Source organism: Anopheles nili, chromosome 2, assembly GCF_943737925.1.
Source record: "Anopheles nili chromosome 2, idAnoNiliSN_F5_01, whole genome shotgun sequence".
Taxonomy (NCBI): domain Eukaryota; kingdom Metazoa; phylum Arthropoda; class Insecta; order Diptera; family Culicidae; genus Anopheles; species Anopheles nili.
In genome coordinates, this window is record NC_071291.1 from 70,542,741 (window position 1) to 70,565,316 (window position 22,576).

The 22,576-nt window shown below is 51.1% G+C and overlaps 4 protein-coding genes across 4 annotated transcripts in view; 2 read left to right on the forward strand and 2 right to left on the reverse strand.

Annotated features, from left to right (window-relative positions):
• Window positions 1-10,559, forward strand: part of LOC128729742 (uncharacterized) — a 33,822-nt gene extending 23,263 nt beyond the window's left edge. Inside the window, exons 4-7 of the mRNA XM_053823086.1 lie at window positions 4,055-4,256; window positions 5,973-6,337; window positions 6,400-6,988; window positions 7,060-10,559. Of these exons, the coding sequence (XP_053679061.1) occupies window positions 4,055-4,256; window positions 5,973-6,337; window positions 6,400-6,988; window positions 7,060-10,559 (4,656 nt within the window). The remainder of the gene's footprint in view (window positions 1-4,054; window positions 4,257-5,972; window positions 6,338-6,399; window positions 6,989-7,059) is intronic.
• On the reverse strand, window positions 3,872-5,145 carry LOC128730456 (uncharacterized). Its single transcript, XM_053823502.1, has 2 exons — window positions 4,816-5,145; window positions 3,872-4,430 (listed from the first exon to the last, which is right to left on the reverse strand). Exons 1-2 carry the CDS (start codon window positions 5,097-5,099, stop codon window positions 4,316-4,318), a joined length of 399 nt encoding a protein of 132 aa, XP_053679477.1. The 5' UTR covers window positions 5,100-5,145; the 3' UTR covers window positions 3,872-4,315.
• A 1,727-nt stretch (window positions 10,560-12,286) lies between the features above and the next one.
• Window positions 12,287-13,134, forward strand: LOC128729758 (kallikrein-6-like). The gene is made up of 2 exons (XM_053823087.1): window positions 12,287-12,347; window positions 12,422-13,134. The coding sequence occupies exons 1-2, from the start codon at window positions 12,287-12,289 to the stop codon at window positions 13,132-13,134; spliced, it is 774 nt and encodes a 257-aa protein (XP_053679062.1).
• A 937-nt stretch (window positions 13,135-14,071) lies between these two features.
• LOC128729774 (uncharacterized) lies at window positions 14,072-21,016 on the reverse strand. Its single transcript, XM_053823088.1, has 3 exons — window positions 20,935-21,016; window positions 14,277-14,653; window positions 14,072-14,197 (listed from the first exon to the last, which is right to left on the reverse strand). Exons 1-3 carry the CDS (start codon window positions 21,014-21,016, stop codon window positions 14,072-14,074), a joined length of 585 nt encoding a protein of 194 aa, XP_053679063.1.
• Between the last annotated feature and the right edge of the window lie 1,560 nt (window positions 21,017-22,576).

Sequence of the window (22,576 nt, forward strand, 5' to 3'; positions counted from 1 at the left end):
GCAAGTAGGAAGCAATAATTTTGCTATCTTTTTGTTTTTGGCACAGCACGACTGATATGCTTTTGGTGATTACATTTTCGTGCGTTAAATTAAATTATGAAGTTAATTTTGCACTTAGAGGCATTAGTCACTGCCCTATCTGTTGCTATTACTGATAAGCGGCTAGGTGTTCATTAGCTTGCTGCTCATCGTGCTGTTGTTGAGCAAATATTCCATTCCCAGTCAAAGATCTACGTAAATTATATCCATTAATTTATTTCCACCATAAGGAAGGGCTTTTTAAATTACAACCCTATAATTCTGCCCTCCGATGATCAACAATGTGCACTAGATATGTGTGCCGTCTTCCACATGTTCCGCCTTCTCATCATTTTTTTTTGTTTCCACTCACGCTTAAATATCGATCGAATTTTCCTACGAATGCGTCGCGCCTATCTTGTCTCTCCCTTTCGTTTTCCCTCATCCCCGCCCTTGGCGGTTTTGCAGAACGAACAGAAACTGAATGTTTGCGGGAGGGAATGCGTCTAGCTTGCCGTTTTGGAAAACGTATTTGTCCGCAAACGCTGGGAAACGATCAACCGAACCCCAGCTCCCCATTGCTGCCCTTCGGGTTTTTCTTCCCTCCCCCTCGAGTCACCCGACCAGTTCGTTCTATTTTCAGTATCTTTGCTAGCATTTTTTTATTCACCCTAAACTTTCTGTCTCTCTCTCTCTCTCTCTCTCTCTCTCTCTCTCTCTCTCTCATTCCGCTCTAACACACTGAGTTCTGCGTCGGTTCTAGCTGGTTTTTCCCGCAACCTTTAACCATTTTCCTAGGGCTAGTCGTAGTACTTGTCCGCTTGGGGTTCGCGGGACGGTGGCGAGGGTGAGAGACCGGCCAGACCTGGGCAGACTCGTCGTTGCTCCAGTTCACAACCCTCATGAGCGCGCCCGCACCACCCCCAAACGGTCCTTTTGCAATGTCGTTGTCTATTTTTCCATCGAGAATCCTGGGGGTGGGTGAGTTGGGGGTTTTTCGCTGAAATGAATGCGCACTGCAAAACATTCGTCCGGGGCAGCGAACAGAGAGAGAGAGAGAGAGAGAGAAAATAAAAGCTAAGCTTTGCACGGTGCGTGAAGAAATGGGGCCTTCCCTTTTCGAGGAGGGTGGATTGAGAAGGGTTCGTCAGGGTGGAGGGTTTTTGAAGAAGCTGAAGGTGAATAGTTCGTGAAATCGAGACGCTGTGGTGGTAGTTGTTTCCGAACCACCCTAAACCTCCCTCCTCACAGTTGCACAAACCGAAGATGTGCGCTCCCCCCCCCTTTGCACCGAAGTAACAGATTAAGGATCGGTGGAGGAGTTTATGGCTTTTTCGGTTGGTTTATGGTTGTGTGTTATTTCTTTTTTGTTGTTTGCGGCGGTAAGGGATGCTTCTCCTTCTCCTTTACGCCAGGCTCTTTGGTACGCTAGAGTGGAATTATTAACTTTCGTGAAACGATTGCAAAGAAATAAATATCACCGCGAAATGTGATTTTACATCGATTCAATCCGAGCAGGTATGTTTGAATTGCTCCAAAAATAGCAAAGAACCTTCCCTCCCTGGTGTTTGCGCTATTCGTATAGAATGGAATATATCATCGATTTATTATCGTTTGTAAATATATTGTTGATAAAATATCTGGTAAAGGAAAATCATTACAGCAGAGATGATACTCATTTTTTCTGCTAAATTGATATCTATTGCTGGTCGATATGAAACAGTTCATTTATTTGATCTTATCTATTTTTCATTTGTGACTTCTTTTACAGCTTATTTAGTTACGAATCTAAAGTTGCTTAGTTACTATTCTATTCTTAGTTACATTCTTCATAGATTTCTTGCTCCGAGTTTTGTCGAATAATATATTTTTTATTCGAGTCTCCGAGTTAAACAATATATTTTTCATAAAAAATCTTCATATTTTTACCTAAAACTGTGGGTTGTTCTCACATCTACCATCTTTATAGCGAACCTTTTGTTTTACCGTTGCAAAATCCAATTGATTGGCATTCAAGCTACGTTTCTAAGCCATTTCATCGTTTCATTAGTTCGATTCGATGAGTCTTGTCTAGTCCGGTTCCTTCCCACGGCTAACCCGGTTTCGGGAAGATTGGGAATTTTCTTCGGACAATATTATGGCACTTTGTAAAATTCGCCATCCCTCGCTCGTCGTGCCCGTTCGTTCGTCATCCCATTCACGGCTAAAAGCGGAGAGGCCCACACGACGTTCTCGGCATTAGTATTCTTGCACCCTTTTACGATCCTTCCTTCCTGCTTTTCCCACCCGGTTCCGAGTGTGCGTGGAAAAAGGAAATGGGCGGGCGTTCTCGAGGGTAGAAGAAAAGTATGTCAAAATCCACTGCTTCGATGGGGTCGATTGTGGTGTTGTTTGCTTAACTTTTTGGCACCACGTGGGTGCGGGCGGTGGTTGCGTGGGGAGTCAGTGAACCCGTTGCCTGGCCCAATACCGATCCAAGAGAGAGGCCGTATGCTAATTGATGCGGATTTTCACAGTTTGATTCAATCGCCTGTTTGCTGACATATCCATCGGGAAAATGGAATTTAGATTTAAAGAGCCATCGCAACCGATAATGTAACAGTTTAAATCAGCGTGTTTTATCGCCGTTAAGGAACTGGCTACACAGTTAAGCGCGGCTTTATGATGCGAAATATATAATAGAGACTTTCTAGTCACAAAGCAACAAAGGAAAGGAGATTATGGAGCTGCATGTATGTGAAACAATGATCAGCACATGCTTCGATAATGCTGATAAGAAGCTGTTTGCCCTTTTTTTCCACTCAACCTTGTGCACGTTTATTTCGTAACACATTTTTTTGCCATTGGACGCTCTCTCTCTCTCCCTCTCTTTCCCTATTTCTTTCTCACTGTTTCACACCCTCTTCGTCTCTTTAGGGGTGCGTACGCTTCTCTCAGCTAAAGAGCACCACGATATGTTGCCATCTAGAAGCGATATTAGCGATTTGGATTGATTCCGCAAACGGGGTTGGCTTTTTTGGGTAGGTCAGCGAGAAAAAAAAAAAAATGGCGGTAGCATTCAGTGTTCTTTGTGCACTAATGTCTATAATTAGTTGAATTTATTTTTATTTATCCCTCTCACAGAACGGCCCTCGAGCGCGCGTGTGTGTGTGGTGTTGCTTGGGGTAGGATTGCGCTTCGATCAAAGCTGCTGCTCCGATCGTGTTTTCTTTTCGTTCTTGCGTTAGTTTTTTTTTTTGGGGGGCGATCAGCTTTATTGTTTGTTTAATTGCTTCTTTCTCTCGGTGGGGGTATCGTATAATTTCATTCCGCGCGGTTCTTTATCGCTCTTCGCCTCTAGAAAAAGCTCTCTTTCTGCATCGTTTGCAGCTACGACTACGTTGCCTTGCCGTTTGATTGATATTCTGAACGAAGGCGCGCCTACGGGAAACGATTTGTTTATGGTAATTCGGAGCGATAAAATGAGTTGTTAAAAATGTTAATTTGTGTATAATAGCAACTTTGCTTTTCAGTTGTTACTCCGCTTTGCAGTTTCCGAAATGCAAACAGTGAAAAATAGCTTGAATCACGCTGTATTATAAGCGTTTCTCGTCACGAGAGAGTTCTCCATCCCTAGCCACTAGATGGCGCTACGAGTTAGCATGAGAAAAACGCTTGAGCATAGCAACGTTCAAAAACGCTTCACAAGCATTCGGCATCGAGAATGAGATGGAATGATTCGACATAGTGCGTTCTCTTTCTTTCACCCTCTCTCTCTCTTTCTATTGCTCTCTCTATCATGATGCTATGAATTGAAGTATACAATGTAGTGCAAAACATTAGCTATTTTAGGTTTTATAATATTATTGCATTTACTTTATTAGGTTTTAAGTGAGAATTTTTAAGCACTAACTACAAATCTTCGGCCTTCAAAGACCGTTCGAAATACATGTAAAAAGAGATGTTAGTCAGGTGTAATAAATGCAAATGTATCCTTTCGCGAGTTTCAAGATTGTTATAAAAGGTTTGTTTGTTTCTCTCTTTCTCACCCACCCAGGACGAGGTGCTGGCGATCTCGGACAAGGTGATACTCCGCGCGGAAGACCTCCTAAACTGGATCGACACCGAACAGGAGTGGACCTGGGGCCTGCTGACTCTGTTCGACGACCACAGCGCCAAGGACTGCCTCGGGATGACGCGGCATCTCAGCAAAAACTCGTCGCTCGACTTTGGCGACGTGGACAAGGAGAAGAATTCGGGTTAGTTGCAGGCGGTAGCGCACTCGTGGGGGTGTAGGATCATGTGTCGTAGATCGAGCCTAGATCTCGTTGTCGTTCACGAAACTTCGCTCGGTGGCCGTGCCGTTGTTGGCCGGGTCATACATGTTCTCCAGCAGCTCGCAGCACACCTTCTCGCGGTGATGGCAATCTCGGCTGGGTACATAAAAATAGGCGGGAGATAAAAAGCACAGCGAAGCGGAAAAGAGAGGAAGTGTTACACAAATCACAAATTTAAACGATCGTGCGCCGGAGATAGCGCAGAAATACACGCCGACGGCGAGGGTACAGTTGTATCTCGGCGGGAATGCCGGCATGCCGGAGTTGGCGTCTGTTTCGCGTTTGTTGGTTGTTGCGTCGACACGAGCGTCGATTTTGCGGCTATAAATATGGGCGTGTTGCGCGTACGGATGATTTCATTTGTCGCTTTTGTGGAAGCGTTTCACCCATGGATAAACGTGCGGGGGAAAGTCGACGCAAAACCGCAACCCGCGAGAAACAGAACGACTCTCAGCACACGAATCGTGGAGTTTCAACTCACTTCGAAAGGTAGAAGATGTTGCGTGGGACACGGCACCGATGGCGCATCATGCACTCGCATCGCTTCCGCAGCAGAATGTCCTCCTGGATGATGGTGGACACCTCGTACAGGTTGGGGCCGATCTTGCGCTCACCGACCGACTTATAGAACAACCGGTGGCGTGGCAATGGCAGCTTAAATCCGCTGTAGATGATGTTGGCGGTGGCACTCGCTTGATCGTCCTGCAGCTTTTCCGCGAGTAGCGCAAGCCCCACCAGGAACAGAAGCACCCACGAGGAAGCCATACTCCGGCACACACTGTGAGATCGACACACTCGCGCCGGTGGTGATCCTCTGCTGCCGTGTCTACTTGCGCACTGAAACTGACGGTTGCGCGCGATGTTCGCGTAGAGAGCGTCCAGAATCGCGATGATTGTGGGGTTGTGCTCCAAAAAACGCCAACGCCAATGTGCTCGAATTCCGGATCGCGAACTGCGTGTTCGTGTATGTGTGTGTGTGTGTGTATCGTAGTCGTTATGTTCCGCAAAACACGCTGTATTCGTGGTGCGAAGAGATGAAGGTTTGTGGGGAGTTGCTTGAATGGGTCGTTAGTACCTTGGGGAGTCGATTGGACTATTTACAGCAAGCCCCAAAACGGCGCTTCTTTTCACCACAGAAACGCTTGACACGCGCGTTGTGTGTGTGTTCACGAGCGTTTTTTTTCTTTATCACTCACCAATTTCCACTCAATTAAATACCGAAATTACCAAAGATTGCGTCTCCACGCGCCGTCGGCTGGTCGTGGTCGAAGTCCTCCAGCTACTGCTATGGTGGCGTTGAATATTCTTAAACCCCAGAAGGGCTGTTGAGGCTAGCCGTCTTGCGCATGTGGTGTGCGTGTGCTTATGCTGTTGATCTAATGCTCGATCAGCGAATTTCACGCCGGCTTCCAAAAAGCGGGGTCCGCGGGAACGCACGCGGAGTGTTTATTTTACTGCCGGTGCGAATTGTTGCGTTGATGATGATGATGACGACGATGGTGGTGGTGAGATCTGTCCTCGGCCCTCGAGTGGAGTGATGAAAACATACCCCAACAGTGGCCATCATCGAGAAAGCCAACCCCCCCTGTAAACCACACCGAGCGATTGTTTAATTTTGTCTCATATTTTCCTCACCAGGTGAGAACGTCGTTTCGAAGGTGGCAGTGTTGAGCTTTTCGCGGTATTGCCGCTACCGGGCGTTGCTGAAGCGCCTTGAGGGTGTCCAGGACGAGTGGCTGCGTAACACGCTGGTGGAAACGCTTGGCGGGTTCGTGGCGGCCGTCCCCAACATGCGCATCATGTTCTGTAAGGAAACGTTCGACTATCCCGAGCTGGAGACTCACGAGCTGCTGTGTAATCACCTAGCACCGAAGCTGAAGGGTCGACCACGTGGCAAGCGAAAGAAGACACTCTCTGATTCGTCGCAGTACACCAAGAAGGAGGGCTGTTCGGATGAGAGCGAGTCAAACGAGTCGGATGTGTCGGATTACTCCTACAGCAAGGTGCGTATTTGATGACCCTATTTGGTGGACGTGTACTAACGGTCTCTAATTTCTACTTTTAGGTGTCTCCCGGCAAGAAAGTGATCGATCTCCACCCAACCCCACGGTACAATCCACGACCTTCGCGAGGATCCTCCCAAACGAAGCAGGAACCGATCAGCGTCGTCATTTCGGCATCTGCTGGAACGGTCAAACCGGGCACTGGAAATCACCTATCACAGCGTAACCGCACCAAGTCCACCTCGAAATCGTCCAAGGCGTCATCCAAGAAGTCGAAAGCATCGAAGGCGTCCCGGAAAGCGGGTCGTGGTAGCAAGAAATCGTCCTCGTCTTCATCGAACTCGTCACTGGCGGCTACCGCTGGTGGTGGCGAGTCGGAGGATGAGGACGAAGAAGCGGACGAGGACGGCGAGGATGGTGGGTCGTCTTCGGCACGTGGCGCCTCGAAGGATCGCGACCGTGAAGATGACGCGGACGAGGACGAGGAAGAGATGGACTACGAGGATGACGAGGAGGAGGAGGACGACAATCTGTTCCGGGTGAACGATAGGATGAACACAGCCGAGAGGGAATTCCTGCAGCGGTTACAGGAGTTCCTCGATCCACGGGCACTCCAGTATGCGGACAGTCAGGCGACTTCTCTCAAGAACGGTACGCCTAGAACGGTACGCCTGGTGGCCAGTAGCGGTACTAATGCTCTGTTTCTTATCCCTTCCCAACAGTGAGCTTGTACGCGGTGTACGTGAAGGTGCAGAAGATCGGCGGATATGGTGCGGTGACTGATAAGGAGATGTGGAACCAGCTGCTGCAGGGCACAGGCGCCGATAGCAGTGTGCTAAGTCGACGGAAGTACGAAAAGATTGTGCTCCCGTTCGAGAAGCACTTGAGCGAGTTGGCTGCCGATCAGGATACGGAGCTGAAACGCGAAACCACCCTGCTGTTGTTAGGAGACGACGAGCTGGAGAACAAGCTGCGTCTGTTGCGTGATGTTAAACTAGAGAGGCGTGATCCTGATGGTAAATCGCACGCTGGTCGACTGGAGAACAGTGGTGCAGGGTTGGATTACTCCGTCAAGCGCGAGCTGATGGAGAAGGACGATCTGTACAGTGGTAGTGGTGGCAAGTGTGGCTTGAAGGACGATAGTAATGGTGGTTCGAGTCCAAACGGAGGCGTTCACCTTGGAATGTCGCCAGTGTCCGTCCCGCTGACCGTAATCGTGCGGCCAAACCTGGACGAAAAGGATCAAAAGTCACAGATACAGATCAAGCAACCGCATACGACGATCACGGTGCATCAGACGACAATTCATCCGCACAATTCGAATCATCATCACGCAGGCCAAACGAACAGTAACCATCACCATCATCATCATCACCATCACCATCAGCACGGGCCGCTCAGTGGGCAGAGCCCGCAGCACATCACAAACCAGATTCAGATCACGAACCAGATTCAGATCCAGCAGATCACGGTGCAATCGAACGACAAGAACGGTTCGAATGGAGCTGTGAGTGGTTCCGGAGCAGGCAGTCCGAGTGAATCGGCGGGTCGGTTCAAGTATAGCTTCAAGCAGGACAAATCGGGCCAGGAGCTGAACATTGAACCAGCGGCCACAACACCCAAATCGGCGTCGGCCGCGAATCCGACTGTCGGGTCACCTTCCGAGGGGGCCGCTTCTTCCCTCAGCCTGTTCCCACTGAACCGACAGGGCACGGATCCGGATCTCACGATCAAGGAAGTGTCCGTGTGCCCAACAAGCGGCACACTTTCGATCACATCCAGCGCCTGCATCCCGACAACGCCGTCAAAGACGAGCTCATTGCGGCACGTTCGCATGAAGAACGATCGGAAGGGTGGACTGCAGGCCACAGGCGGCGGGTTGCTCATGGACGGGAGCGGATATATGGGCGCTAGTCAGAAGGAGAACATTCCGCTGCTCGGAAGCGGGCTCAGTGGATCGGCGAGCCTTTTTGGTGGCCAAAGTCTAACGACCATCACACCCATCCCAGCGAATATGATGATGGCTGGGGCGTTCCTTGGTCATGGCCATGGTGGAGGACCTCCGGGGTCGTTATCCGGAGGTCGAACTGGGATGGAGCAACAGGATCACCATTCGATGGCAAAATCCCTCGGACCTCCGGCACCAGCGACGGAGGTGATCGATCTCGTGGACAGTGACAACGAAAGTGACATGGCCGTGGCCTCAACACCTTCATCTGCCGGTCGCAAACAGGCTGGCCAATCGATGCGCCCGATTCCATCGCTGTTGCCTCCGATGAAGAAGCGCAAGCTGGATATCCTGCGTGAGGGTGGTCTCGAGGTGACCCCCATCTCGAACGGGGCCAGTATCTTCTCGAGTCTCAACAAATCCGCACCAGCGCCACCGAATCCGATGCGTATCAACATCACGGCCGAATTGAATGCGACTCCACCGGCACGATCTGACACATCAGCGGCGAACAGGCGCAGTGAACCGCCGCGCAAGTGCATTCCGACCCCACTCGAGTTCCAGACGCACTGCATGTACACCCGAACGGGCAAGATCTTTGGCGATCCGAAGGTGCTGGTTCCGTCACGAGCGCCAGCGCCTGTGCCGGATTTGCTCGATCTCACCGGATCTCGACCGGTCGGCATGATGCTGGGGATGGACGGTGTCGCGAATCTCTCCTCGAAGGTTGGAGGGAATCCACCGGGCTCGCTACCACCCCCACCGTCCCATCATGCGTCATCCCCCGCGGGTATGGATTTCTCCGCACGACATCCTGGCCGTGGCGGGGCAGGATCTGCTTCCTCGCGGACAGCACCGAGCCTCCAGATTACGCTCGTTCCTGGACCGACGAACAATCACCATCCCGGTGGGGGATCAGGTGTCCCTCCCCCACCACCGCTCCTTAACTCCGCCGGTCCGCCCGGTCTCCCGCCGATGATGACACCGTTGAACATTCCGGTTCCGGTGCCCAGCCACCAGGTGGCGGCAGCGGCAGCAGCAGCGGCGGCGGCAGTAGCAGTCGCGGCTTCCTCCACATCGTCCTCGTCGTCCTCCGCATCCTCCAGCCCATCCGGTGTGATGGGAGGAGGTCACAAGAAGTCGAAAGCGTACGACATTGTGCCATTAAGGGATGGTGGTGGTGTGACGCCGATGAAGGAACCCAGTCCCAAGGTGACGATTGGTCCTTCCTCCTCGTCATCGTCCTCGTCCGGATCGACGAATGGCACGATCGTGCCTCCATTGCCACCGCCATCTTCCGCCGCCATTGGACCGCTAGGACTCATGCCACCGGGTGGTTCACCGAACAACCTGCTCGAAACGTTGGCCAACCTGCAGAAGGCAAACCCGGAACTGATGGCGCGCATCCTTTCCTCGTCAGGCATCTCGAAATCGTCCATCCCCGGGCTGACGCATCTCCTCGGCACCCTTGCCGATCAATCACCGCTGGTTCCGCCCACACCTAAAAAGACCCCGCGGAGGCGGTCAAACTCCCAAGCGGCTAACTCCGGCCCAAATGTCGGGGCTTCGCCAGGTGGACCGGTGGGTGGTAACGGGCCCGTGCCACCGGTTGTCCTGCCACCAACGAACTCTTCCCCTGCCACCGGTCTGCCACCGTTTGCGATGCCACCGGGTCCGCTTGGGGTCGGAATGGTTCCGCCGCCACCGACGACGGTAATGCCACCGAGTTCGCTCTCACCACAACACCATCCACCCCAGCCTGACTCGCCCACATCCGCTAATCACCCGCTCAGCCAGCAGATCAAGCTGCTGCAGCAAGTGCAGCTCCAGCAGCAGCAGAAGTTCCTCCAGCAGCAGCAACAGAAGGCGTCCGAAGAGCAACAGCACCAGCAGCAGAAGCTCCAGCTGTTCTCTCAGTTCTCGCAGAAGCCTCAAACTTCCCCGAGCCATGGGTCCTCCTCGGTTTCCCCCTCTCCGGTGGGTGGTGGTTCACCGCTACCCGGAACGCCACCCCTCGCGCTGCAACCACCCGTGGTTCCACCGGTGTCAATTCCGCGCATCCCCGTCGTTCCATCGCCGGGTTCATCAGCAGCCGCGGCCACTGCAGCCATGCTATCCGGATTACCCCCGGGAGCAAGCTTCCCGCCTCCGTTTGATCCGATCTACCTGCAGCTGTACGCCAACCCGGGCCTCTACTTCCAAAGCCTACCGCCGGAGCAGCTGTTGCAGCTGTACAAAAACCTCCCGCAAGGCATTCCAATCTCCAAGAGCTAGTCGGCAAGGATGGCCACCATTAGCAACACCACAAGCGCCACCAACACAAGCGGTTCTACGGTGGACAATGGCAGCCCCGCGATCCGAGCCGGACATCCTTGAACCTTCGTCCTTCCGCTGGTGGCTCCAAATGGGTTTCTTCTTCGTCTGCTGCTTTCCGTTTGTTTTAGGTTTTGCTCTACCGTGGAAACACGCGCGTCGTTTCAATCGAATTATTTGTTATTTAGATAAATGTAAGCCGAACGGGCAGGAGTTACGTTTTGTTTTTGGTTTAATTTTAAATGCGTTGCTGTTGGGCGTAGCATTCGTTATCGAGAGCGATCTGTATGCGATCGATGGTGGAACTCTCGGCAATGGTTCCATCGTCAAGGACCCGTCGTGGAGAGAGAGAGAGAGAGAGAAAAGGCGTCCGTTGTATACAGTGTAACAAATCAAACTATAGTAGCGAGAGCGCGCGAAGGTGGTAGTAGCGTAGGATTAGGCATATATGTATACATATAGCGGGTGTCACACACGCGCCAACCGCGTACGTAGTAGCGAAATCATGCTGAGAACTGCAACATAAGGATCTAGCGTTTAAGGTGCAATAGAGGCGTGAAGTGTAGGAGTTTTAGCTTGCTAAGGGAGCTTTTTGAAGGGAACGAGAGCCACATTGTAGCAGGAGTTTGGTTTTTATAAACACGCGTGGGCAAACGCGCCAGATTTCATTCGTCCTGAATGAATGATCCAAAAGTTGCTGTTACTCGGCGCTCGATGTGGATCTGGGAAACGAAAAAGATGTAAGGGTTCTCGATCCGTTCTTCTCCACCACGTGGCAGAGGGTGGTTTTTGTACCCGCGCGTCATACTGTACGATAGATCGGGTAAAGCCATGATAACTATGACCTAGCCATATAAAACCTAGCCGTCGCGTATCTCCTAGTACACATCCTTGCGTCAGTTTCGTTTTTGGATTTCGAGTTTCTCTTCCCCCTTTCATCTCTACCTTTTCAACACACCCCTTGCACATCTGATACATCCCATGTAAAACCTGCAGAGCGGGAAAGGACGTATCCTCGAAGGAGGACGATCACCAGCCTAATTCCCTACGTTCGTTAGTGTACGAAGGAGACCATCAATATGTAATACAAAAAAAATTCGAAAAACATGATGCATTTGAGATAGAGAGAGGGAAACGAGAGACATCGCAGGAACGCGTGTGGGTGTAAGTGTGTATGTTTGTGTGTGTGTGTCGTACAATAAAGCGCAAGACAGGCTAGTAACGGGGAGGAGATTGGGGAAAAAAGGAATAATAATGATAATAAAAAAACACAGACACAATTGCAGCACATGCAGATACGTATACATTGTTAACAGCAGCAGTTCGCTAACATACCAATAGATAAAAACGGAAACTCGAGATAAAAGCCCAGCAAAGGGCCGGCAAGGGCGTGGAAGCGGTTTGCTAGAATGAAGCGTCGCGCGGGTGGCATACGCCGTCCCGTGCGGGGGCTATATTCCGGTCAATAAACGTAATAACGCAAAAGCATAACGAAACTACGGTGCCCATGCATGCTAAATGGTGTTTAATGGAGGTGTTGAGAAATTTAAATGACGTTTTGCATTCGCTGTTTGGCAAACATTTTGCCCAACGTCTAATTGGCATCGCGTGGCTCGAGCAGTATGCTACAAAAGGAAAGCTTCTTTGCATCCGGAAGGGACCTCAGCTGATGTGGAACCGTTCACACAATGCTGCCAACGTTCGTGGTGTTTCTGCTGGCAATTTGGGCCGTCTCGGTGCGATGCATATGTACGGTCTGGTTTACACGTTTTTCGTCCTTCCAAGGATAACCTGTGTGTTTGTGTTCGGTTCCTTCCCCACAGTTATTGACGAGAACCACCTGACGTATGGTGGAGACGCCCCGGATGGTCGATACCCTTACATGGTGCAGTTGCACCGGTTCATGGTAGTGCAGTACATATACCACTGTGGGGGTGTCCTTTTGACGCCAATGTGCTTCCTAACGGCGGGCCACTGTGCGTATCAGATGTATCAGCTGCAGGCGCAGGTTGGCACGTCGTGGCGTGTCGCTGAGAACCAGGGCCAGGTCCGGTATGTCACGCAGATGCTCGTGCACGAAAATTACATTCCAGATGGCGAAACGCACCCGTACGATATCGCGGTGGGACGTGTCGACGAGCCGTTCGTGCTGGATGGTGTTACCGTTGCGACGATCTCTATACTACCGTTTGGGTACGAACGTCCGGCCACCACGGAGGTGATCGGATTTGGGAAGATGGACCAAGATGACACGCTATCGGACCGTTTGCGCTTCGTGATGTGTGAGTTCCAAGAGGTGACGGTTTGCGAGGCGTTCCCACCAGATAACACGTTCTGCATCGGTGAGGCGGGTGCGACCGCTTGTCCGGGCGATTCCGGTGGTCCCATTGTCGGGGAGGTTCAGGGATACACCTGGCTGCTCGGGTTGGTGTCCTTTGGGAAGCAGGTGTGCGGATCGGCACCCTTCATGTGCACGGATGTATCACAGTACACCGATTGGGTGCAGAATGGCATCAATACGCTGATTGCCGGTTAAGGATCTTTCAGGCAACCCGAACCAAAAAAAAAGTACGTGTTAAAATATTTATAAATATATTTATTGGTATCTGTTTTTGCTACAAACTAAATCTAGAGTACGTGGGAATGATAAGCAATCAACTTCATTCACCGCATTTACTCCGAAATGATCGAGCTGAACGGTTCGCGAGATGACGCCGCGATCTCGATGAGGGTCAAAATCACCGTGCGCGCGTTTAACGAAAAATCGGCCGCTCAGTACTAGGCGAGCATGATACGTGGAGGCTACTTACAAGTACTCGCTAGCGCTAGCGCTATTGCTAGCGATGCTAGTGCTAGCGGCGCTACTGGTGCTAGTGCTAGTAACGCTAGTGCTAGCGACGTTAGCGCTAGCAGTGGTCCGTGAAAAATCGCTTGCATTTGGTTAATAGGTGGATATAAATCCCTGGAATTAAAACTGCACCAATTGCAACTGCACCCAACAGCACGGGGATGCTAATCAACCCCTCCCGAAACGCCTCGCTGAGCAGAGCAAATTAAATAATGTAAAGAAGGGTGAAATTGTTTTCCATAGCGTGTCCCATTTTTTTGTCGTCCTTGTCACACCTAACCAGAGGCTAACATCGGATTAAATTCCACATTCCGATCCGAACCCCCATCATGCTTGGGGTGGAATGTTATGCTGATGATTTGTTTGAGGTTCGATCGGACGGTTGCGGTATCGGTGGGCAATAATTTAAAACAGAAAAAAACGCCCCATCGAAACCATTCAACCAGAATCGAGTACAATTAATGTCCTGCGTGTTCGCAGGACGAAAGCGAGAGAAAGAGAGAGAGAGAAAGGGCACGTGCCGAGGGAGCAAGAGCGAGCCCGATTGGTAACCACATTTGTGCACATTTATCAACATTATAGCCCGTGTGTTTCTGCTTTTTTATGTTGTGTCGTTCGGCTCTCATCAGATGAATGAATACCGCGGAGGGCTTTTTATGGATTGTTGCAGCGTTCCGTCCACCGACGAATCGTCCTTGCCACCGCCCGGTGTCATCGTTGAGCTGGGATCATGCAATTTGGTGGCTGAATTCTGAAGGGCCAAAAGAAAACGCAACACGCGTCCACATTAATTAGGTTAATTATTTGGAATAAAATTTATCTGCCTTTACCTGTCCAGTGTACGGTGGGTACATTGCGGTTGGGTTGAGGCCCTTCATCGCGGTGCCATTGGATGCAGGATCCGTGGTGGCAGCCATCATCGACATCGGTGCCGTCATCGTTGCTGGCGTTGGTACGGGTTGATGGACACGTGACAGCGTGAACTTCTGCTGTTCGTACGTGCGCCGCATCGCGAGCGCCCGGTTGCGCTGCCAGCGGAAATACACGAAGGTCACTAGTCCGATCAGCAGCAGCGTGATGAGCAGGATCAGCAACACAAGGTTGTTGTTGGTCGTGAGAAGGAAAACGGGCAAGCAACCGACCAGCAGCAGCAGGATGACGGCCAGCGCGAAAAAGATACCCGCTTTGTAGCAACCGTAGTGTTTTTCTGCATTGGAGAAAGAGAATGTAAAGATGAACGATAAATTGCAGTAAGATTTTGTTTGCATGGTGGACACTAAACTACGATGACTGATAGACCAATTATTTTCATCAAAATCCCCGGTTAGGATGTTTATTCTATTCAAGGATGAATCAAGCTTAGGATGTTTATTCCATATTTGTTTTAATACAAAATTTTCCCCAGCATGTCTTTTCTCAGCAAACGTTTTTTTTTATAATCTCATCTCTAACTAACACGATCATCGGTTCGATTCGAGCCACTGATAATTGCTGCTGATTACTACCCATATTTTGTTCTCCTCCTTTATTCCATAAATTTCTTTCTTAACGTCTTACTCGCACATTAAAATCTATCTGCTATGTACAACTACGAACTCGTATAACCCTACTCAAACACCTGATTCATCAGGACACCGACCCATTTCCAGAAGTTTCGCTTCACAGGAAACTTCTGCACCGGTTGACGCCGTACCGTTTCCACATCACTGCCCGTCGGCTTCACCGTCGTCTTTATTATCACTTTTTAAATCCCTCCCCAAATCGGTGGCCGTTTCTACGTCCTCATCAACCGTGGAGTCGCCATTGCGAGCCTCATCCTCTGCGGTGGCACTTGTCCCATACATCCGCGCGAAATAGTCGTCCTCCTTTTCCTCCTTTCTAGCTTGAACCGTGGTGTCCAGTTGTGACTGCAGGAACTCGAGCGCCCCAAGCAGATCAACCCGGCCCTGGCTGAGCTCTTTCGTGTTGAGTAGCTTAAACACCGCCTTCAGCAGATCACGCTGATCGAGTCCGATCGTTGGCGAGAATCCTTGATTCACCCACCCAATCATGCGCGTGCGATCATCCCGATCGAACTCATCCGCTACACCATCCAAGCCCGAGATCTCCTCGATCAGTAGCAGGAACTTATCCAGCTCGATCGCGATCAGCTCTCGGGCGGCTCTCTCCACCTGATCGGCCAAAACCGCGGAGGATTGTGGTGATTGTTCAGACACCGTCGTCGTTTGCTGGATAATCACCACGGGCGGTGGTTGGGCCGGTTGATGTTGCTGCTGCAGTTGCTGCCTACGGCGGTTGTAGCTCTTGCGTCCTTCGATCGGGGCGTTTTCGTCCTCTAGGTAGTCTTCTGGGACGTTGGCATACTTATCGGGTGAAAAGTCATACGGCGGTGGTTCTGTTGAGTCAACGAGCGCTCCAAGAACCATATCCTCCGGGATGTCTAGTGGAGCTTCACTAGGACGTTCCGTCGTGACGTCTTCTCCTTCTTTGTTATCCGTCAGCGCTTGGAAAACCATATCCTCCGGGATATCGGACCCGCTCGTAGTGTCTTCATCGACCGTTCCTACTTCGAGGAGATCCAATAGCAAGGTGGTGGACTCTGGTGGATCTTCTGAATCCTCATCATCACCTCCTAGAAATTGTCCGATCACCATATCCTCGGGAATTCCATCTTCATCCTGCTCGTTAGCGTCCACCGGTGCTTCGAAATGTTCCAACGGACGAAGCGTTTCATCTACGGGTAGTTGCCCAACCGTACCCTTGTCCGCGGGTAGTGTCTTCTCATGATCACCTCTAAGCCCGTGCTTTTCCTTATTATAAACCGATTCAAACACCATATCTCCAGGGATCCCACCGTAGGGTGCTTCTTCTTCATCTTCTCCCTGGAGGTATGTGTCCTCGGGAACAGGTACGAGAGGATCGACTTCACTCTCTACCTCTTCAAACTCTTGTGCAGCGTCGTTTGTGCCAGCCCACAACATCGAGGAAGGTTTGTACCCCGGAAAAAGATTGTGGTACGTCTCGACGTCATACGTTTGGTATGGTTTCGATCCCCAGCTTTCATGGGGATGATGTTCTTCGCTTGTGGGTTGGTATTCTTCCGGTGGTGGCGATTCTACTTCAACCTCCTCTAGGTCGTTTGTACCACCCCATAACATCGAGGATGGTTTATATCCTGGGAACAGATTATGGTACGTCTCGACGTCAAATGTAGGAGGTTGCGATCCCCAGTGGACATTCGGTTGATAAGCCACCGGTGTTGGTGGTTCGACCTGGCCATCCTCTGCACTTGTTGGCTTGCTGACTTCCAGAGGAAGATGACTCTTTTCTGGTTGAACCTCACTCGGTACGTATCCTCCGTAATACACCGGCACCGGTGGGCTCGGGACGGGTGGTTTCACGATCGCAAACACGCCAGGTCCTTTGAGTGTTTGAACAGCCTTCTGAAGCTCTTCCCACTCTCGCTGTCCATCTCGTAGCAACTCTCCAACGACGTCCTCTTTGTCGCTGATGGCCAACCCGCCCGGGGAGCGTTTGAGGGTGAGAATTTTCCGCAGCGTTCGTACGACGACGGGTGCTAGGAGCCGAAAATCGTTCGCCAACTGCACCTGGAACGGATTTGGCACCGTCCCATCTGCTCCGATGCTTGCAATCGCCTCAAAACCAGGCTCCTTCTTCAGTTTGTGCTCGAGTTGTTCAAGCAGTTCCTCGTTCGTGATGCGAGCGATCACACTCTTGAACACGTCGCTTCCGAACGCCCAAGGATGCCGGTACGCGCGCAGGACCTTCGCGAGGTAGTACAGCTCCATCAGGATCTGCTTTTCCGCGCGCAACCGAGAAAGGATACGCGCTTCGTCAGGTTCCGCCGGTGCCACCTCATACCATGACCGGGTAAGATCACGTTCACTGGGATCGATTGGTTCAAAGATCACTTCACTGTTAGGCCGAGGGATGACGTATCCATCGATCGCGACACTTGTCAGCAAGCACCAGAGAACGACGCCCATGGTGCGCTTCATCTTGTGAGGCAAGCTCAAGATCGGCCTGCTTTGTTCAGGTCTTCGAGGGAACTAAAACTGTCGTGCGAGTTGTGGAACGGTTTTATGTCGATCATGTCTTAAGACAAGATCTACCCTAATGGAAATTCTTCATCACAAAGCCCACGGGTAAATCCGGAGAATCATTTCCAAAAGGGGTAATGAACATTTAGCTAAATGCCTAAATTTTGCTACCAGTTTTTGGGTACAGAAAGGTACGCTTGGTTTGGTGTTTTATTCCTCCAAACGACCATCCCACCATTTGACATCACCTTCTCGGGGTGGCTGTCGTTTCGTCAAAAGCGATAATACCGAAGGACACGCTGACGAGCTGCACCGTACCGGTGCCGGTGGTTAATTAAAACCCTTGCCGAGCATCATATCGTACATCGAATAATGCAACTTCGCCTTCCTCACACTCGCATTATCGGAGTGGTCAAATTTTCATTCCGGTCGGATCTGGTTTGAATGAAAAATTGCCAGATCCAGTGGCCGCCAGGGGCGAATGTCCTTGTCATCGTCCTCATCGCTCTCGCCAGATGCAGAGCGGACTAATTAAAACCTATATTTTCTGCCGACCGAATTCGAGCGCCTGGCCGCAGAGGAAACGAAACGTGGGTGTGCTGCTGTAATCAGTGACCATATAAAAAAGCCCCAAACGGGAAAGGTGATCCTGTCTGAGCGTGAGGGAAAGCGAGCGAGAGTGAAGCAGAAAGCGAGTGCTAAATTACAGGACTTTTCCCCTTGGTGTTCATGGTTTCCGGTGCACCGGTCTCGTGCTGGAGGCTGCTATCGAATGTTTGACCGTTGCCAGTGCTATCTTCCCGCGTACATCCGGCACCAACCTTCCGAGTCGCTTGCTCCACGGGGGTGAAAATTTATTCTTTTCAATATCCTCCTTCCCCCAAAAACGCCGAACGAAAGGACGACGCCATTCATTGGCGCGAGGGCACGATTTTGTAACATGTTTCGACAAATGTTCCGCCACCGAACCGGGGGCGTACGGGTGTCCTTTGTCGCTAGCGCCAACGGTTGGGTTAAAGTTAGCACCGACTCGGACGTTCGTTAGCCGGAGGACTTTCGCTTAAAGGATGACCGGAGTTTCGGTTTGCGCTTTTGCTGGTTCTTTTTTCCTCTTGCCGCTCTACTGCATCCTTGCCGAAAGCGGGCGAACTTTTAATTACAGCCCTACTTACAAAAGGCCACCGGTGTGCTGGACGAATCGAAGGCAAACCTGGCGCCACCGGTACGACGCGTCCTTTTGAAGACGGGCTCCGGTTACACGCTAATAAAACCGGAAGATGGCGAACCGGTGCCGAAATGGGAATGGAAGCCACCGGATCACGTCGCGCACTGGCAGCGAGTCAAAGGGCGACCAGAAAGGTTAATTCACGTATAACGAGAAGCAACAAAAAAAAAGGCGAGCGAGAGAGTGAAAAAAAAAGCACGATCAAATCTCGTCTCGTTGGTCATTTTCGGTCCGCTTGCTTTCGTACACATCCATCAATGGATGACAATCCTTTCTTCTCTCGCTGGCGTATCGTATGGGGACGAAATTGGCACGTCAAGCGAGCGCAACCACAGCTCGGGAGGACAATTTGGAGCCCATTTTGGACGACTGATTTGAAGAAAATGAAGAACGGTTGGGGAGAAAAAAAAAGGAACGAGAGAATGAGAGCGAAAGTTCACGCCCCGGTGCAGCTGTTGATATGGGGATGGATTCGCTGCTGCGCTGGAGACGTTCTGCTGACAAGCAAACGTTAAATGACGGCACCACTGACGGCGTTCATCAAGTTGCGATTGGATGGATTAATTAGCGGTGGATGATTTCTTTGACGATTGCCAAAGTGTGTGTGTGTGTGGCGAACGGTGATGGTATGACACGAGTTGAGAGGGTTTAATGAAAACTGACAGTTTTATGGCACTTTTTAGTTACTCGCGTTCCACTTAATAGCAAATGAAAAGGGCAGTAAAAAGTAATTTAGCAAAACTTTTGAGTGGAAAAGCGAATTTAAATTCAAAAATATTGATCTGTCAGAACGCAGCCATTTCGAGCACACGACGCAGCCAGCTATTCTATCTAAATGATGCCCCTAAATGGGGAAAATTCGACCAAAGGGAACAACACCACCGAAACGAATCGAATCGATTTACTAATTAAGAAACGACACCTTTCGGTTCTGTTCTCAAAATGTTCGCCAAGGCCCACCGGACGCCGCATTATCGGCAACTCGGTAGCGAATTTTCGCTCCACCACCGATGGTGCAATGTTGCGAATTTGCATCATCCCATGCCAGTGCGATCGGCTCGAACCCGCACAAAAGGGCAGCAGGCGACCGTCACACCGACGCGACCCGTAAGTGACCGACTTACCAACCCCCCGACTGAACTCCACCCTCGGGCTGCCCTTAAGGGAGGAGAGAGCGAAATATTGGCGCACCAACGAGCCCCCGAGCCATGGTTGGGTATTAATTTCGCGCGGCGCATATGCAACACATGTTCGTAATGTTCGTCCGTCCGTCCAACATCGTTGACCAGGTTCGGCCGTCTTGTAGTGCCGGTCGCTGGTGAACATCGTGTCCCCGTTTTGGGGTCGCTTCCGGAACAGCAGAGTAGCAGTTTCCCTCATGCGAGGGGGAACTAGTGACATCGCCGCGAATTGGCTTCTGGGGCTGTGGCTGGGGACTTCTCCGACCCAGAGCCGTGGTTTCGAGAGGGTACCCTAATTCTGCAAGCCCTCCGTTCTTGCGCCTGCATTGCGCGAGATGGAATTTATTGGATAACGAGTATCGGTTAGTGTGCCCGTGGTTCTGGCCACGGCACGACGCGGGGTTAACAAGTTTCTAATCAGCCCTCGGACGAACCGGCGCGCCAGACAATGTATTCCACGAGCGCGCTTTGTTTCATGGGGGTGGGTAATGTAAATTGGTGCCGAAGGTTTTTCGCTTTTTCCCGATAGACGTGAATAAAGGCAAGGCTGTGAGGTCCGCTTTTCGTGATGTGATGAACTCATCAAGAACTGACCATTCCTCACGATCGAAATCGTGGTCGGTTGTGCAACAACCTGATGGTTGAGCTTTTTAATACCGGCACGTTTTGCCCTCCTGACAGATCACCTTGCTCAAGCGATAAAAATTGGCGACAAATTGTTTTCCCAAGACCTCTCATGCTCTCTCTCTCTCTCTCTCTCTCTTGGCCATCGACGGGGTGCAACAATTTGCCACGCCAGCACAAGATAATCTTGTGTTTCGCTGCAAAACGGTAGCCTCCGTAAGACCCTGAACACTGACTGCAAGTTCGTCCCATAGGTCGAAGTCATCGATGAGGATGTTAAAATAGCCTGCCCTGCAGCCCACCCAGCTGTCAGGTTGTCGCATTCCCAGGTTTACCCACCGAAGTGAAAGCAACCCGCACACAGGTTGTCACGTTCAAGCAGACTCGGGCTTATTACCTGTTACGTGAGCATCGCTGTCCGGGCGAGTACCGTGTCCGGGACCGCTAGCGAACGAGCAGCAGGACATCGCGCAAGCCATGTATCCGGTGGGGGTTTTGAGGCTGTAATTGGTTCCGGTGCAGGCACGTGTAGGCACCCAAAACAGGCCCCCAAGCCCTGTAAAAGCGCTTGTCCTGCGAGTTGACGGTCGCGGTAGTGATCGGTTTCGCAATTCCGTTGGTCGGTAGGTCCTTGCTCCTGGCGTTGAGGACGATTCTCAAAACGAGGACGGTTTTTCTCGATCGCTAGCGGCACTCGATGGCGTTCGAATTCTTCAGAACACGCAGAGCAACGAGAACCCGAGAACGTTGGGAACTACTTTTCGGGAAGTTCCAATTAGTCACGCACACGCTCGCCCCGATTGCTGGCGGCCATTTCGGCACTAATTAACACCCGTCTTGGGTTCCACTTTTCGGGGCGCCAAACACCAAACGTTAGAGCACTTGTTTTTTTTTCACGATCGGGCGATGTTACTACGAAGCTATCGCCACTCTCAACGGCTGTCACATTGCTGTCACTGTTGACACCGGGCGGCAAATCGCGTTTCGCGGGGTCAAATATCACTTTCGGGTGCGTGGAGCAGCGAAAAACCAACACTCGGCTGCGCTGTGGCAGTTTATTTGCAAACGTGCTCGTACCGGGCGCCTAAAGCTAGAAGAACCGTCACGTAAAAGGGCAACCAAACCCCTAGCGAGCCCGTCAGAAAGCGTACACACGGAGCGCCGGATCTACGTGGGCATGGTGAAGTAAAAACCACCGGTCTGATTCAATGGCGAGCGCGTAACGGTTGTTTTCGGACGGTTTTGGTGGGTTTTTCGCTGAGGTTTTTTTTTCGGGGGCGGCACACAGCTGGTTAGGGGTTGGTTTTTTTTCTTTTTCCGGGGGCGTAAATATGGGGCACTGTTCAAACGAGGGAAGAAAATCCAGGCTACCACGGGGTGCGTAAATGCACCGGAGCACGTAAGTCCCCGACGATCGTTACCAGACGGCCGGAGCGACTTTGCGCACGGATCGCACGAACCGAGCTGCCGAGCAGAACTGGTTGCAGCAGCCTTTTGGTCTCCCCCCCTCCATTGGCCGGGGAGTTTCTCGCGTTAGATAATTCCGCGGTTCCGCGATCGTTTGAAGACGGCAAACTGTCACTCTGAAGCTCGCTCTTTCTCTCTCTCTTGATCTTTGAGTTTCTTGCGATCAAGGCGGATCGAGGCACCCATCTCGGGAACAGACACCGATGATTGAGAGCGGGATAAGTGAAGTGACTTTAGCGCTTGCTTGCAAGACATTTGAATGACTTGAGCGGGGCTTAGGACTGTAAAAACCAGAGCTATAATTCCCAACGTGGCCACCAACGCGCGTTGCTTATTCAAATCTAAGCGCGAGAATGTGCACATCTTGCAGATCGGAATCTCGAGCGATCTTCAACAGCTGACTTGACCAGTTTTCCGGTTCGCCGGGTGAGAATGATCGCCTCGATCACCCTCAAAACTTCATCTCACTGATTTTCACACACTCTCTCTCTCTCTCTCGTCGTTTGTTTCTCTCCCGGCATTCTCGGCTGCGGGTTCGGATCGAGTTTTTATGTTGACGTGGACAACATTCC